This window comes from Apodemus sylvaticus, chromosome 11 (assembly GCF_947179515.1).
Source record: "Apodemus sylvaticus chromosome 11, mApoSyl1.1, whole genome shotgun sequence".
Taxonomy (NCBI): domain Eukaryota; kingdom Metazoa; phylum Chordata; class Mammalia; order Rodentia; family Muridae; genus Apodemus; species Apodemus sylvaticus.
Genome location: NC_067482.1, coordinates 9,009,778 through 9,026,744, shown reverse-complemented (window position 1 = coordinate 9,026,744; position 16,967 = coordinate 9,009,778). Strand labels below are relative to the sequence as shown.

Below are 16,967 nucleotides of genomic sequence, written 5' to 3'. Positions count from 1 at the left end.
AAGCACCTTAAGAAATGTTCAACATCATTAGTCATTGGGGAAATGCAAATCAAAACAACCCTAAGATTTCACCTCACACCAGTCAGAATAGTTAAGATTAAAAACTCAGGAGACAGCAGGCGTTGGCGAGGATGTGGAGAAAGAGGAACACTCCTCCACTGCTGGTGAGGTTGCAAGCTAGTACAGCCACTCTGGAAATCAGTCTAGCGGTTCCTCAAAATTGGGCATGACACTTTCAGAGGACCCTGTTATACCACTCCTGGGCATATACCCAGAGGATTCTCCAGCATGTAATAAGGATACATGCTCCACTATGTTCATAGCAGCCCTATTTATAATAGCCAGAAGCTGGAAAGAACCCAGATGTCCCTCAACGGAGGAATGGATACAAAAAATGTGGTATATATACACAATGGAGTACTATTCAACCATTAGAAACAACGGATTCATGAAATTCTTAGACAAATATCCTAAGTGAGGTAACCCAGTCTCAAAAGAACACTCATGGTATGCACTCACTGATAAGTGGATATTAGCCTAGAAACATGGAATACCCAAGACACAATCCACATATCAAATGATGTCCAAGAAGAAGGAAGGAGAGGCCCCTGGTTCTGGAAAGGCTCAGTGCAGCAGTATAGGGGAATACCAGGACAGGGAAGTGAGAAGGGGTGGATGGGGGAACAGGGGAAGGGAAGAGGGCTTATGGGACTTTCGGGGAGGGGGATCCAGGAAAGGGGAAATCATTTGAAATGTAAATAAAGAATATATGGGGGGGGGGGAGGAGAAGAAGTGCATTCGGAGCAGGTAGGCACCTGTCCTTCCTGGCCCTTCCCTTCCCCGATGCCCTCCCCTCACATTTTCTCTACATTTTAATAGGTGAAAGACAAAGCACAAAGGTTTTGTGTGTGTGATTCTTAACTGATTTTTTTTGCAGTGCTGGGAAACCCAGCACTTTAGCAGTTGAACCCAGGTCTTTATAAGTGCAAAGCAAGCATTGTTACTTGAGCTACAACTCACCCTCCTCACACATTTCTTATGCATTTCTAGTATTATCTACCATTTGTCATCACACCATAAAAGGTGCAAGTAGATTTTCTTTATTATTGTTGCTTCTGTCGTCGTCGTCGTCGTATTTTTCTTTTTGGTCATCATCATATTTTTGGTTTTTCAAGTCAGGGTTTCTCCGTGTAGCCCCAGCTCCCCAGGTACTTACTCTTTGACCAGGCAGGCCTCCAACTCACAGAGATCTGCTTGTCTCTGCCTCCAAGTACTAAGATTATAGGCGTGTGACACCACTACTGACTTCAAGTAGATCTATTTCAATGCAGCATTTAAGGAATCTATGGCGTTCCCCTGTTCCCCTTTATGTGGTTTGGTTGGTTGGGTTTGGTTTCAGTTTGATTGGCCTTTCCCACCCTAGACATTGTTGAAGCCATAATCTAATCTGCAGTTCTCTTGCGTGGCATGATTCACAGCTCTCCTGAGAAGTAAGTTTTACTGAGCATACAACGTCAGTGTGACAGCTGGAGGGGCATACAAAGGACCAGTGTTAGTCTCACTGGGCAAGAGTAAGACGACCACAAATTTTGAGTTTGATCATGTGACCTAGCCTACATGTGATCGAGCACATCCCGTTCAGTTGGTGCAACCAAGCTTGTTTACGGAAGGAACACCGGGCTCCGTATTTTACTTGACAGTAGCCCCCAGCTTTTCAGGGAGTCCTCTGTCCCTGGGGGGGGGGGGTTGCAGGATTTTATCTATGCTTAAGTGGGGCTTACAGGTTAGAGATGTGTTTGTTTTATAGATCTCTTAAGCACAGTAATTAAAACTTAAAACCCAGCTTTAGCTCTCCACCAGCAATAGTTAGTATACACCCGAGATTTCCTGACGTCTCTTCTTAAGTCAGACAGTGCCCCAAGTTCACGGCTGCCTAAGTATGTTTCAGGGTTTACACGTATCTGGAAGAGCTTTAATGAGTGCTTCTTTTGTTTTGAACAGTGGGCCACATTACGAATTGAGAAAGGAGCCCCTAAGGAGTCTGTCCTTAAAAACTCGGCGTCTGTGGGTAAGTCTTCCCTTCCTTACTAGTTATTGTTCATACACTCAGACTTTACCATTTAGAGCAGCTCAATTTGAAGTTGGTATATGCAGAGAGCGATGTCTTCTGTAGGCCTCTGGTTATTCATAATTTTGTCTATAATATAGCAGCTGCCTGGGTTCAGATAGGGTTATTTATTATCAGGAGGGTTGGGCAGTACGTGTTAGCTCCTGTGTGTTCTCCCACGTATTATTTTATTTCCAAGGACTGCATTTCAAGAGGGTATTCAACAGGTTTAAAGGTGTCAGGGATTAAAAGGGTTACAGGCAGTTAGTGTGTACTTTGCTAAGAGTACTCCTGCCAGATAACATGCGACTCTGCTCACTTACATATGTCTACTCTGATGGTGCTGTTCAATCTCCCACAGTGCCAATGAACTCACTGCTTGCTTCTTTGGTTTTGTATATGCTTGTTTTGTGGGGGGTGCAGTTTTGTTGTCTCTGTTACATTTTCCAGTTGCTGTAGATTATATAGCTATCTTAATTAGTCACAGTTAGAATGGGATGTTTTATACATACATTATTATTGTTTGATCTTTCTAAGCTTTACATTGGAAATTTTGTTAACTTGAAAATGGCAGTTATTACTTTAATAATAATAACATATTATTATTATTATTATTATTTTATTATTATTTTGGTGTTTCTGGGACAGTGTTTCTCTGTGTAGTCCTGGCTGTCCTAGAACTCTCTTTGTAGACCAGGCTGGCCTTGAACTCAGTGACTGGCCTGCCTCTACCTCCCAAATGCTAGGATTAAAGGTATGTGCCACCACCTGGCATGATAATTATTTTTTCATTTTAGTTTTTTGACCTGTCCTGTGGATTTTTTTTGCATGTATGTTTTGATGGTATCAGTGAAGCAAAACTCTTTGTTTTACTTTGATCATTTACATCTTAATTTTGAGACTGAATAATTTGATCAGAAGGATCAGGTAGGAGTGGTTTGTCAATAAGGCAGGGTGGTAGGGGTGGGGTTGAGGGGGCAGGGCTTCTGTTCTTTCTATTCAGGTACAATATCAGGGTGTAACACTCAGCTCTGGGAAGGTCCCTGCTTGGATGATGGAGCCCAAGTGGTAGGTGAGGAAGAGGAAACCTTTGTGAGACAAAAGCCTTGACTCAGGGGTACTGTCACAGGGCTGTCTTGTCTTAATCTCTTCCCAGGGCAGCACCCCGATGACCCAGGGACTCATAAAAGTCCACTGTACTTCAGTGCTGCCACACCGAGGAGGACCAGCCCTCTAACATGTGAACCATGTTTAATGTTTACACTTAAACCATAGCAGAGACTTACCCACGTCCTGGAAGTTAGAAATTAGAAGTTGACATTCTGTCAGGTTTCGTTTTAACTTCTAACCAGGGGTTCCTGGAGTATGTTCTTTTGATATGTTTTACTGTGGAACTCTAATTGATAATACTGCACAAGAAACAAAAAGACAGGCTGGAGAGATGGTTCAGTGAGTCAGACCAAATAGGTGACCGGAATTCAGTTCCTAGTACTCAGGTTGGATGGTTTACCACCACCTGTAACTCCAGCTCAAGGACAAGCTGATGCCTCTGGCCTCACTTGTGTGCACTTACCACATACTGACACAGAATGAAAAATAATTCAGAGAAATAATAAGGGAGTTAAACTGTGCGGTGGTGGTGGATGGCCAGGGCTACACAGAGAAACCTGGTCTTGAAAAACCAAAAACCAACCAACCAACCAACCAACCAAAAACCCTACAACTCTTGGCTGGGAAAGAAATGTATCTTACTGGTAGAGTATAGACTTCATGTCTATGAAACTCCAAGTCAAATCTCCCGCACCCCAAATTCCCAATAGCAACAAAAGCAGATTCTCCAGGGAAAAACATATGGAGGCATTATATACTGTCCCTTCCTCTGGAAGGGTACCGTTGTATGGTGACAAAGGTCTGGGAAAGTCCCACAATAAAGAAATATGTTAGCTGGGCATGGCGGATGTCTGTAATCTCAGACTCTGGAGGCGGAGGTGGGGAATGACATGTCTGGTGGCAACCTGGGCTACATAGCAGACCCAAGGCTAGCTTGAACTATGTTAGTAAGACCTTGTTTAAAAATGTTAGAAAAATAGAGGGAGGGAGGGAGGTAAGGAGGGAAGAAAGGGGAGAGAGACAGAGAGACAGAGAGAGTCAGAGAGACAGAGAGAGACAGAGACTGTCTTTAATTAAATGCTTTTCTGAGGTTACTTGATGCAGTCTTCCCTTTACCCATGTAACACAGGACACTGCTTAATTCCCTGTAGAAGTGAGTTAAAAACCAGTCCTTGATTATTTATGTCTCTAAAGAAACGATTTTAGTTGGAGTGAGGATTCTGATAATCATTTCAGACACTAGATTCACAGCAAGTCAAATTTTATAGCCGTGACCAAGCAATAAGGAAGAAAGAAATAGATCACTAGATCAATCAAAAGGCTAAACTTCTCAGTGTTTTCAAAAAGTCCGGTGGTGGTCCTGCACCTGTCCTCTGTCCTCTCCGATGGAGCGTTTGATCCAGCCGTGCTGTCTGTAACTGGGGGTGAGGCGGGTTCCCAGGGCTGAGATGGCTGTCTCTAAGGTACAGAGTTCTGTGTTCCCCTCCACTGTGCTGCCCACCTGTGACGGCCTTCAGCTCACCACCAAGGTTAACAAGGAGAAGTTTAAAGGACACTTTATCATGTGTAGCACACCCTCCCACTGCACTTAGTAAGCCTTCCTGAGCACAATGGAAGTGTCTCCTTCTTTCCTTCCTTCTTTCCTTCCTTTGTTCCTTCCCTCCCTCCCTCTCTTGCTTCCTTGCTTTCTTCCCTTTCCTTCCATCCTTCCTTCGTTCCTTCCCTCCTACTTTGTATGTTCCTGCCTGTTTCCCTCCTCCCTCCCTTCCTCCCTCCCTCCCTCCCTCCCTCCCTCCCTTCCTTCCTTCCTTCCTTCCTTCCTTCCTTCCTTCCTTCCTTCCTTCCTTCCTTCCTTCCCCTCCCTCCTTCCCTCCCTTCCTCCCTTCCTCCCTCCCTTCCTTCCTTCCTTCCTTCCTTCCTTCCTTCCTTCCTTCCTTCCCCTCCCTCCTTCCCTCCCTTCCTCCCTCCCTCCCTTCCTTCCTTCCTTCCTTCCTTCCTTCCTTCCTTCCTTCCTTCCTTCCTTCCTTCCCCTCCCTCCTTCCCTCCCTTCCTCCCTCCCTCCCTCCTTCCCTCCCTCCCTCCCTCCTTCCTTCCTTCCTTCCTTCCTTCCTTCCTTCCTTCCTTCCTTCCTTCCTTCCCTCCTTCCTGTTTTGCCCCCCTAGCTGTTGGAGGTATTTACCATCCATGTATAGTTTCTGATTTGGGCCTGGCTGGTGTTGGGCCAGTTATACATACACAGGAGATGGGAACAAGTGGTATGGAAGGTCTGCTGGGTCTCCCCCCTCTCTTTGTCTTGATGAGTACAACTATATCCTTCACATTTCAGCATCATAGAGTATAAAAATTAAGTTTATTCACCAGATGTACTTGTTATCTCCAAGGCTTACTGGTGACTAAGTCGATCCTTTCTGGTCTTTCTGAATGCTGGCTAACTGGCTCAGCTCTGCTGTTCTGGTTTCAGTTCCCCTCCAAGCTGACTGAACCAATCCAGCCTCTCTTGGCTTCTCCCTGACTTGCTCTCTGTGGCCTCAAGCTAACTCTGACAATCTGTTCTAATCGCATGGCTCCTTCTCATTCTCTGGCTTGTTTTGTCTTCACATGTAACCTGTTTTTGTATAACTATGCTTTTAAATCTGTCACCATCTCCACCTCCTCCTCCTCCTCCCCCCTTAAGTCTCCTCTATGCTGTTTGTTCTCCAGAGAGTTGGGCTATCCTATCTCTAACTCATTCTGTCAAATCTTTCTCTGATTTATCAGTTTGTCTGCCCCTCAATTAGATGTCACTGTTTGGGAGTAAAAGTGTGTACTAAAGGTGAGTCTGTATTCCAGCCAGAGGGATTACAGTTGAGTCTATTCTGGCTGGATCACACAGACCTAGAAGGCCTTTGGATGTTGTTGGTCCCTTGCCAGAACAGTCCCGTTGCCGGATTAAAATTCCTCTTCAATAGAATGACTTAGAATTGGCCTGGGCAGTGGTTCCAGACGCCACACCTACTTTATACAGGAGCCTAAGCTGTCACTCATTTTGAATATCTTACTTTTGTTTCCCGTTAGAGTTTTTTTCTAAATATAATAAAAATGTAGAAAAATCGAGGCCCTCTGATGTAGTATTAAAACTGGCTGAGTGGTCAGGTACTGTGTTAGAAGAAATGTATCATCTGAAGGGTTGAATTTGAGGATTGTGGAAACCGGCTGCTGTTGGGAGCTGTGGCTCTTACTTGGTAGAGGACTTGCCTGGCACCCATGAAGCCCAGACTTTGATCCCCAGCACCACACTAAAGGAAGTGGGGTACTACAGTGTACTCCAATTGTTAACAATTGTTAACAATTGAGCCCAAGCACTCAGAATGGTAGAGGCAGAAGGAAGAGATGTTCAAGGTAATCCTTGACTAGAGTTTGAGGCCAGCCTGGGCTACATTAGACCCCCAAAGAAAAGAGTGGGAGAAAATGTGTTCCAATGTAGGGTAAGGAGAGCACCTATGAAATTTGTGATATTTAAATCAGAATGGGGGCTGGAGAGATGGCTCAGCAGTTAAGAGGCTCTGCTTTTCCAGAGGTCCTGAGGTCAATTCCCAGCACCCACATGGTGGCTCACGACCATCTGTAATGGAGTCTGATGTCCTCTTCTGGTGTGTCTGAGAAGAATGACAGTGGACTCACATAAAATAAGTAAATAAATAAATCTTAAAAACATTTTTAATCAGAATGGCTGTCCTTTAGCTTGTGGGATCAGAATAAACCCTTCAAAGGTATCGAACATCTGTGATAGCTTGGCATGCCATCCTAAGTTCACTAAAATGTGGTGTCTGTCTGGAGCTGTCATCCACTAGGCCACTGTGACAGGTGTTAAGACAGGTGAATAAGCCAAAGACTTCGGAAGAGCAGCCTTGTCTGCATGAATCCGCATTAATCCTTGGCTGCGGGTTGTGTACCTCTGTCCCACTTCTGACTCTGCTTAGGAAACCTGCACTTATGGGGGTGTGTCCCTGTTGATCCATCCTGGGTTGGAGTCATTGGGGAAATGGTGTCACAATCCGAGACAGACAGTAGAAGGTGACGAAACACTCAGGGCTCCCGTATGCTTCGCTGGCGCAATCTTCCGTCTGTGGAGCATCAGGTCTGTACTAAAGCCAACAGAAGCGCAAGGCAATGTGTAGCCAGCCAGCTCAGGCAAGGGTCACGGGCAGTGCCACAGGCTGGCCTGGGTGGCTTGACATTTGACAGGCCTCTGAGTTACACAGAGGTGCTGATCAGCTAGGCAGGGAGGATAGCCGTCTTCTGTGCACTCACAGATTCTCTCTGTGTTTGTTTACTTCATGAAACACACATTTCATAACACTTCAGGTCTCCACACTGGCAAAGCGCCTTTCATATTATATTTCTTCTCTGCTGTTGTTATATAAGCCATCTGCAAGTGAACCTAGGAAAATATTATCTTCATGGAGAAGTGATTCTTTTTCCATCTTTAGCCATATTTGTTCTCTTAGGCTAACCATAGAAGATGGTGTCCTTGATTGGGCTCAGAAATGCTCACAGGATCTTCCTCAGTCCTTTGTTTCTTCCTTGTTAACTTGTAGGTGAGGGTTAACCCCTTCAGGTCCTGTTACACTGGCATTCAGTTGCTGGGAATGTATGGATCACATGTATTCCACAACACGCTGAGGAGGAAGGGCAAGACAGAAGAATGCCCACAGCTCCTGTTGTCCTTCATCACTGTGGCCACAGGCCTCTGGGATGTGCTCTGACTGAGATCTTAGGAACTTTCATTTTAACTTGTTTTAAATAGTACAAGACTTTTAAGACATTGGCAATCTTCTTTTTCTTTGTCGTCTTCTTCTTCTTCTTCTTCTTGTTCTTCTTCTTCTTCTTCTTCTTCTTATTATTATTATTATTATTATTATTCTTATTATTATTATTATTATTATATAAAGATGGGGTCTCTCTGTATATCCCTGAATGACTGGACCTCTCTATGTAGACCAGGCTGGCTCCAGAGATCCACTTGTCTCTGCCTTCTGAGTTTTGGGGTTAAAGGTGTGCGCCACCTCACCTGGCAGCCCAGAAAAGCAGCAGGCTTCACTCTGGGGACTTGATTGGCTCCAGTACAGGTTAGGCTTGAATTGGCCATTTTGCATAAGTGTAAATTCTTGTGAAGATTTTAGTGGCAGCAGGTGAGTTATATTAAGTGTCTTGTGCACTAGGACACTAGAATGGTTCCCAGCCCAGAGTCAGCTGGTGTGAGGGAAGGGCAGTGATCTGAGAGTGAGTCACATGGGCAAGTGCTGTGCTGAGCTGGGCAGTCATCTGGCCCCGCCCCTGAACCTGCTTCTCGCCTTCCTTGACTCTGTTCACTTCAAGGAATGCATGTGACCTCACAGCTCCACCTGGCACGCCACAGGAAGATTTGGGGTTACCTAGCCTGTTCTTAGCTTAGCTCGCACCTTAAATACACAGCCTCCACTGATCTAAGCCCTCAGCGAGAACAAAGTTCTCAGGTGAATCTAATGTGGTACAGAGAGTGGTTCAGAGAACGCAGGTTGGCTAGCAGTTCCTTCTTATTTGCCTTCTGGAATTCTTTCCTTTTTTTTCTTTTAAAGATTTATTTTATTTATTTTATGTATATGAGTACACTGTAGCTGTACAAATGGTTGTGAGCCTTCATGTGGTTGCTGGGAATTGAATTTAGGATCTCTGCTCGCTCTGGTCAGCCCTGCTCACTCTGGTTAACCTTGCTCTCTCAGTCCCTGTTTGCTCCAGCCAAAGATTTATCACACACACACACACACACACACACACACACACACACACACACACACACACACACACATGTAAGTACACTGTAGCTGTCTTCAGACACACCAGAAGAGGGTGTCAGAGCCTATTACAGATGGTTGTGAGCCACTATGTGCTTGCTGGAATTTGAACCCAGGACCTCCTGAAGAGCAGTCAGTGCTCTTAACCACTGAGCCATCTCTTCAGTTTCTGGAATTCTTTCTAGGACATATTTGACTGACCATCTTGACTGTAAACATTGGTTATGTTACATTAATAGTCTATTAAGTTCACAGAGAATGTGGGATAATATTTTGGCAACAGAATATTAACAAATTTAAACAAGTTTCATTTGGGGAAAGTTATTAAGTCATTTTTAATAGTCTGTTCTTTTCTTTCCCCGCCGCTGCCGAGGTCCTAATGATCATGTTTCATGTTGTTTCAGGTTGTTAGACTAGTGCTGAACCATTGTGTTGTACCTTAGCTCAATAGCCTGTGGAGTATAATGTATTTAATGGAGTTATATTATTGATAGACTACTGACATTGTGTAGCTGTTGTATAGAACAAACCAACGCAGTCAGGTTTTGGAAGATGTGTTTGTCACATCTTGCAAATGTGACAAAAATAGTTGAGATAATCAACTTAAAGGACAAAGTTTGTTCTGCCTAACGGTGTCAGATCGTGTTGTTTGAGATCATGGTTGCACAGCCTTTTGCTTTAGATCTGCAGTACACAGTATGTTATTGCGGGAACCATGTAATAAGGGGCCTGGGGGAGGTTTGTTCCTGTTGCACAGGAAGCAAAGAGGGGAGAGATGGGGAGGGGCTAGTATTTCAGTGTTTCTTCCTAGGGCTTAACTCTAGTGGTCAAATTTCTGTCTATTAGGCCCTGTCTCCTAAAGATTCCACCAACTCCCAATAATATGGTAAGCTGATGACCAAGACAATAAGAAATGATCCTTTGGGGTCTTAGTCAATCATAGCAGGAGATAGGTTGACGGTTTTATTGTTTTAATCATGGCCACATGTCTACTTGTTTTTGTTCATGTTTTCCTCTTGGGCAGGTGTTGCTTATGGTAATGACTGGTCCCTAGCCACACAAAAGTAATAAAATACCATTGTGGCCTTCTGTTTGTTTCCTTGTTTTGGGTTTCTGGTTTATTGAGATAAGGTCTCACTGTATAGCCTTGGTTGGCCTGGAACTCGATACGGAGACCACTCGGATCTTAAACTCACAGACATCCATCTGCCTCTGCGGGTCCCCCCACCCTCCACAGGGCATTAAATCGCAGCACTTGGGAGGCAGAGACAGGAGGATCTCTCTGAGTTTCAGGCCAGCCTGGGCTACAGAGTGAGCTTCAGGTCGGCAAGGGATCCACAGTGGGACCTGTCTCTGGCTCATATATTCTTTCTACCCCTCCTTTCTCAGTCTAGAGGCAGGAACTGGAGCAGTAGACTGCGCGTGGCTAGGACGTTAGGATGGCTACTGCCTGCTTGCTCTTCTATTAAAAACTCAGGACTACTTGCCCAGAGATGGTGCTTCTCACGGCAGGCAGGGCCCTCTCACATCAACCATTAATCCGTGGTAGAATGTTTGCTTAGCATGTGAGAAAACTTGAGGGATTCTTTTTTTCCCCTGAGACAGAACTTTTTTTGTGTTCCCTGGCCCGGGATTAAAGTTGTACGCTACCATGCCCAGCATGATAAACCTTGAGTTTAAATATAAGCAATTTACACACACACACACACACACACACACACACACACACGAATCCTACTGTTCTTGTTCCTCTGGTCAGCACCTACTTCTCACCCACCTGGTTGAGGTGACTCTAAACATCTTCTGCCTTTGTCGCTGTCACCTAACAAGAAATGTTCATTCCCTCCCCCACCTCTAGGTTTTTAAACCCTTTTAACCTGCTGTGTGTGTGGGGGGCCCTTAGCCATGTTGTCAGCCCTCCTGGCTCCTCTTTGTTCTGCCTGGCTTAGCTCAGGACCGGCTGCAGCCAGCCCTAACCCGGGGACCTTTTCTACCCACCTCTGCTGGGGGGTGGGGAGGTCGCATTACCAGCCCACTCCTGAGACCCTTGGATCCCCTCCCCGGGTAAAAGATGCATACAGCTTTTTTTTTTTTAAATATTTTTATTTTCTATATTCTTTGTTTACATTCCAAATGATTTCCCCTTTCTCGGATCCCCCCCTCCCCATATGTCCCATAAACCTTCTTCTCTCCATTTATTCTCCAATCACCTCCCTCCTTTTTCTCTGTCCTTATATTTCCTTCCAATGCTAGATCAATCCTTTCCAGGATCAGGACCCTCTCCATACTTCTTCATGGGAGTCATTTGTTATGCGATTTGTGCCTTGGGTATTCAGGGCTTCTGGGCTAATTAATATCCACTTATCAGAGACTGCATTCCATGTGTATTCTTTTGTGATTGGGTTACCTCACTTAGGATGATATTTTCCAGATCAAACCATTTGCCTAAAAATTTTGTGAATTCATTGTTTCTAATTGCTGAGTAGTATTCCATTGTGTAAATATACCACATTTTCTGTATCCATTCCTCCTTTGAGGGGCATCTGGGTTCTTTCCAGCTTCTGGTTATTATAAATAAGGCTGCTATGAACATAATGGAGCATGTGTCTTTATTGCATGCCGGGGAATCCTTTGGGTATATGCCCAGGAGGGGTATAGCAGGGTCCTCTGGAAGTCTCATGTCCAGTTTTCTGAGGAACCGTCAGACTGATTTCCAAAGTGGTTGTACCATCTTACAGCCCCACCAGCAGTGGAGGAGTGTTCCTCTTTCTCCACATCCTTGCCAACACCTGCTGTCTCCTGAGTTTTTGACCTTAGCCATTCTGACTGGCATACAGCTTTTAACTCGCCTATTAAGCACACTTGCTGGGCACAGATCCCTCCCTCCTGGAAAGGCGTGCCCTTAACCATTTGTTATCTCCGCTTCTCCTCCTGCCCTCATCTTAGTGGTTTGTCCCACCTAGTCCATGCCAGACATCTTTGGCAACCTGCCTTTAGCGGAGGCTGAAGGCCCTAGCTCTCCCGAGGCCTAGCATGATTGCAGTGTCCTTCCTCCTCCAAAACATGGCAGAAGAAAGCCTCTTCTTTCCTTCCCTGTGACTCCTTTTCCTCTTAGGACCCAGAAGTCCCACCTGTACCTTCTGCCCAGCAATTGGCTCCTGATTTTTTTTTAATCTACAAATCAAGAACCAATTAGGGAACTAGACCTTAGTATCAGAACCTCCCCTTACACCCCACCTCCACCCTTCTCTGATGTTAGTATCCAATCTTGAGAACCCCTGACAATCGCATCCAACGGAATGGATGGTGGCATAGCTTCAGGGTGGGGCTGATGACCTTTGACCCAACTTTAGGGGATAGGGACTGTGATAGTTAAACCGAGACCAGGGCAACTTAGAGAAAGAAGATTCTATTTGGGCCTTACTGTTTCAGAGCGATAAGAATCTGTCAAGGCAGGGAGGCACGGCAGAACGTGTCAGGCACGCAGGAGCCTGAGATCATGTCTGGAACAGCAAGCGTGAAGCAGAGAGTGAACTGGAATCAGGGTATAAAGCTTTAAACGCTCAGCCCAGCCCCAGGGACATGTGTCTTCCATCAGAGTGCTGCGTTATAAGCTTTCCTGAACAGTGCCGCCAACTGGGAACTGACGGTTCAGATGCCTGAGTTTATGGGGGACCGTTCTCATTCAAACTCCTACCAAAACTAATGGCTACAGTTATCACGCATAGCTAATATCTAATTAATTATGCCTATCTAATGAGGCCTCCACAAATCTCCAACGAACAGGGTTTACAGGACTCCCTGGAGGCATATCCTATTCCAGACTTGCCCATGCTTGAGGCCCTTCTGAACCTTGCCCTATGTGTTTCTTCCTCTGGCCGTTCATGTGCATCCTTTAAACTGTACCTCTAGTAACAGGCACTCACAGGTAGGGCATTATCTTGGTTCCCTGGTCATTCCTGCAGATGGCTGAACCCTGAGAAGGGATTGATTTTGGCTATCCCTAGTATAGCCTCTTCGTTAGAAGTGTCAGAGGCTTCAGAATTGATGTGGTCACCTGAAGTGGTTTTGTGAGACTCAACTCATAACCACTTATATCTGATTTGACTCCATACCTTCAATTCCAGCACTTGGGAGGTAGAGGCAGACAGATTTCTGAGTTCCAAGCCAGCTTGGTCTACACCGAATTCCAGGACAGTCAGGGCTACAGAAAGAGCCTGTTTCAAAAAGACATTTAGCGTTAGGCTCTCAGGTGAGTTTGAGGCCATCTTGGTCAACACAGTGAGGTCCAGGCTAGCCAGAACTCAGACCCTGTTTCTCTCTCTCTCTCAAAAAAATGTTTTGTTTTTTTTTTTTTCATTTGGCAGTTGAGGAATGCTACAGATGTGCTAGACCATAAAGTCCATTTTTTTTTTTTTTATTGATTTGCTGGGTCATTCTGCAAGGGACCTTTACAGATGTTTCCATGTTGTGGAATTTCTTGTCTAATTGAGTTAATGTATCAATCAACACATTTGGTGTGGGCTGTCAGCCAGCGTTATTGAATGAGTTGTTAAATTGGAATTTAATCCAAATGCTTTTTGGTTTCGCTGTGGTGTTGACAACTGATTATAACCCACCCCTTTCTTTCATGCTTCAAAACACGGGGCTAATTCCATAAATAATGCTCATATTTGGGTTAAAGAACTCCTCCTTTTATGGTCACCATTGGTGGTTTTATAAATATCCTTCATAGAACATATGATGACTAAAACGGAAAGAGACTTTTCTCGGCTACTGTTTTCAATAAGAGTAGATTTCTACTACTTCTATCTTAGCATAAGTTTTAGTATATTTTGGCTTATATAATAGAATGTGATAGTTTGAATGGTTTAGAAGCAATAGACATTTATTTTTCTTATTTCCAGAGGTATTTCAGTTCATGGGTCATAGACAAGAACTTTATTGCTATGCCCTTAAGCGGCAGAAGGGGTAAGGGAGTTTTCTGAGGTCTTTAATTATTTTTATATTACTATTAGTGTGTGCGTGTGTTGTGTGCGTTGCATGCGTGTGTGTGCGTGCATGTGCCCGCACGTGTGGCTACATGTGAAGATAGAGGTCAATGTTAAGCAACTTCCTCAGTTGTCTCCAACCTAGTTTTTGAGACAGGGCCACTCACTGAAGCAGCCACCATCCAGTGTGACTAGCTAGTGGGCCCAGGAATCTTTGCTGGGATCGGAGTCCTTGACTGTCCAGCTCTGGGATCTGAACTGAGTCTCAGGCTTGCCATCCCCCAGATCCCTGAGGGACATTCCCAAGGATGTCTCATGACTTAATCAACTCCCAAATGACCCATCTTTTCATACTTTCATAGTGGGGATTAGAGTCCAATGTGTGGAGTTTATGTGTACATAACCATTTATTCTATAACAGTAGTTTTATATTGGTCTTGAAAACCAAAGGACACCAACAGAAAATGGCTATCATAAAAAATGTGTGTATGTGTGACCTGTGTGTGTGTGTGTGATATGATATGTGTATGATGTGTGTGTAAGATATATGTATATGATGTGTATGGTGTGTGTGTGATACATGTGTGTGGTGTGTGATGTGATATATGTATGTGATGTGTGTGTACATGGTATCTGTATGATGTGTGTGATATGTGTGTGCGTGATATGTTTGTTTGATATATGTGTATGTGGTTGGTTGTTCTTGACAGATGTACAGACTGTGTTAAAATTGGCCTATAGAAGCTACATTATTGGAATTAAGCATTTGAGTCTTTTCATCTCAAGGGACAAAGCCAACATACACCCCCATTCACCATCACCCTGGAGACACCCTAGTTGATGAGATTGGTCACTACACCACAATGTCCTCAGCACTTATAGTCTAGCAGACAGGTTCTGTTAGCTAATGTGGAGCTGGCTCTCCTGGTGGAGTCCTTGTTCTACCTTGTAGATGATGTCACCAACTCGTAGCTTACCTGGGTTTTGGCACATACTTGGTTTCATTGCTGGAGGTTATATTGATGAGCTTGACATAGTTGAAAGTACAATGTAGTTTATTGCATGCTCTTAAAATTAACCACGTTTTTAAACAATACAGGGAACCACAGAATTTGAAGTCATCTTGGGACCTGGGAGTGCAGCTACGTGGTAAAACACGTGCTTAACATGCAAAGACCCTGGGTTCCTTACTTACTATAGCATGTGCTTAACATGCAAAGGCACTGGGTTTCTCACTATAAAAGGCCCTGGATTCTAAACTTACTAAAAATAGTTAAAATAAATCTGGATGATTTTGATAAGTGAGCCATTGGACTGGGGACATCATTTTACCTACTTTACTCAAGGATGATCATACAGGGGACACTGGAGTCCCCTCTCCAGGTTTTTAGTCTTATTGATAAATTAATTTAAGAATGGACTCAAGGGCTGGAGAGATGGCAGTTAATAGCACTGGTTGTTCTTGCAGAAGACCTTGGTTCTATTCCGAGCACCCACAAGGTGGCTCTCAATCATGGTAATTTTAGGTCTGTGGGATCTTCTGGTCTCCAAGGGCACCATTTGATTCTCTTCCCTAAAGCATTAGGGCTCTCTAGTCACCTGTGTGTGTGTGTGTGTGTGTGTGTGTGTGTGTGTGTGTGTATGTGTGTGTGTGTGTGTGTATTGGGGGGGGAGAAGAGTAGATTTAAATGGGAACTGGACAACAATTTTAGAGTTGAAAAGAAAAACACCACAGAGCAGCAGGCAGACAAGCTGTTAAGTCTCAGTAGTTGCTTAGAGGAGGAGAATGGAGACAAAAGGAAAAATAGCCAGGCTGTTCAAGCCATGATGCACGTCAGACAAGCAGCCACAGAGCAGGGAGGCACAGGCAACTTTATAAAAAGAGAAAGGAAGACAAAGTCTCATAAAGAAAACATACTTGGGTTCTGGTCAGCATCTGGAAGAAAGATGGAAAAAAAGAAGTGGAGGAGGAAGAGGAAGAGGAGGCTGAAGAAGGAAGAGGAGGAAGAGGAGGAGGAAAAGAAAAAGAAGAAGGAAGAAGAAGAAGAAAAAGAAGAGGAAGAAAGAAGAAGAAAAAAAGGAAGAAAAAGAAGAGGAAGAAAGAAGAAGAAAAAAAGGAGAAAAAGAAGAGGAGGAAGGAAGAAGAGGAAAAAAGAAGAAAAAGAAGAAGAAGAAAGAAGAAGAAGAAGAGGAAGGAAGAAGAAGGTGGAGGAGGAGGAAGAAGGAGGAGGAGGAAGAAGGAGGAGGAGGAAGAAGAAGTAGAAGAAGTAGAAGTAGTAGAAGTAGAAGTAGTAGTTGTCTCTGTCCGAGTCAAGACTCAGAAGCAGCTTATGGCTGTGTGATTTGTAGGGATTGGATTTCAGGGAAGAAAAAGATAGGATCTCACTCATTAAATGGGGAATTTATCCCACCTGTCTCTTTAGCATGGTTTAAGATAAGCCTGCCTTCCTAGGTATGATTCCCTTGCCCAGGTGACTGAGCTGGCTCAGCTGCAATGTTAGGTGAGCATCCAGGACAGGCATTCTAGTCTCTTGACCTCCCAACCGCCAATGAGTTTACTGATGCTCTAGCAATGACGCTTGATTACATAATAAAGGCTTGCTACAAAATGTCAGAGGAAGAAAAATAGCTACTGGTGAAAAACAAGGCAAAGCTAGAACCTAGAAACATGCAGATGGCATGCAATGACAGGCTACTTGAGCCTCCAGAGCCTGGAGGTTCAGATGTGCAGTAATAGGCTGCTTCAGCCATCCCTACTGAGAAGCATTGCTGCCACGTGTCAGTCTCCTCGTACCTAGTAATCGTTGGCTGCACTGTGGGTGTGTGTGTTTACATAACTTAGCTTCTATGTGGGGTGGTGTTTACCTAAGTATTAATGAGAACCAGGCAATGTGTCATTAAATTCCAGAAATGTATACATAAAATTAATTTGAGAATAATAGTTCT

At 44.4% G+C, this 16,967-nt stretch overlaps 1 protein-coding gene across 2 annotated transcripts in view; it reads left to right on the top strand.

Moving 5' to 3' along the window:
• Positions 1–16,967, top strand: part of Gpat3 (glycerol-3-phosphate acyltransferase 3) — a 55,755-nt gene that overhangs the window by 11,666 nt on the left and 27,122 nt on the right. The window contains exon 3 of one of the 2 annotated variants that reach the window (XM_052199365.1): positions 2,002–2,068. In XM_052199365.1, the coding sequence (XP_052055325.1) occupies positions 2,002–2,068 (67 nt within the window). Of the gene's footprint in view, positions 1–1,864; positions 2,069–16,967 lie in introns of those variants that run through there. The other variant, XM_052199366.1, reaches the window with a different exon arrangement.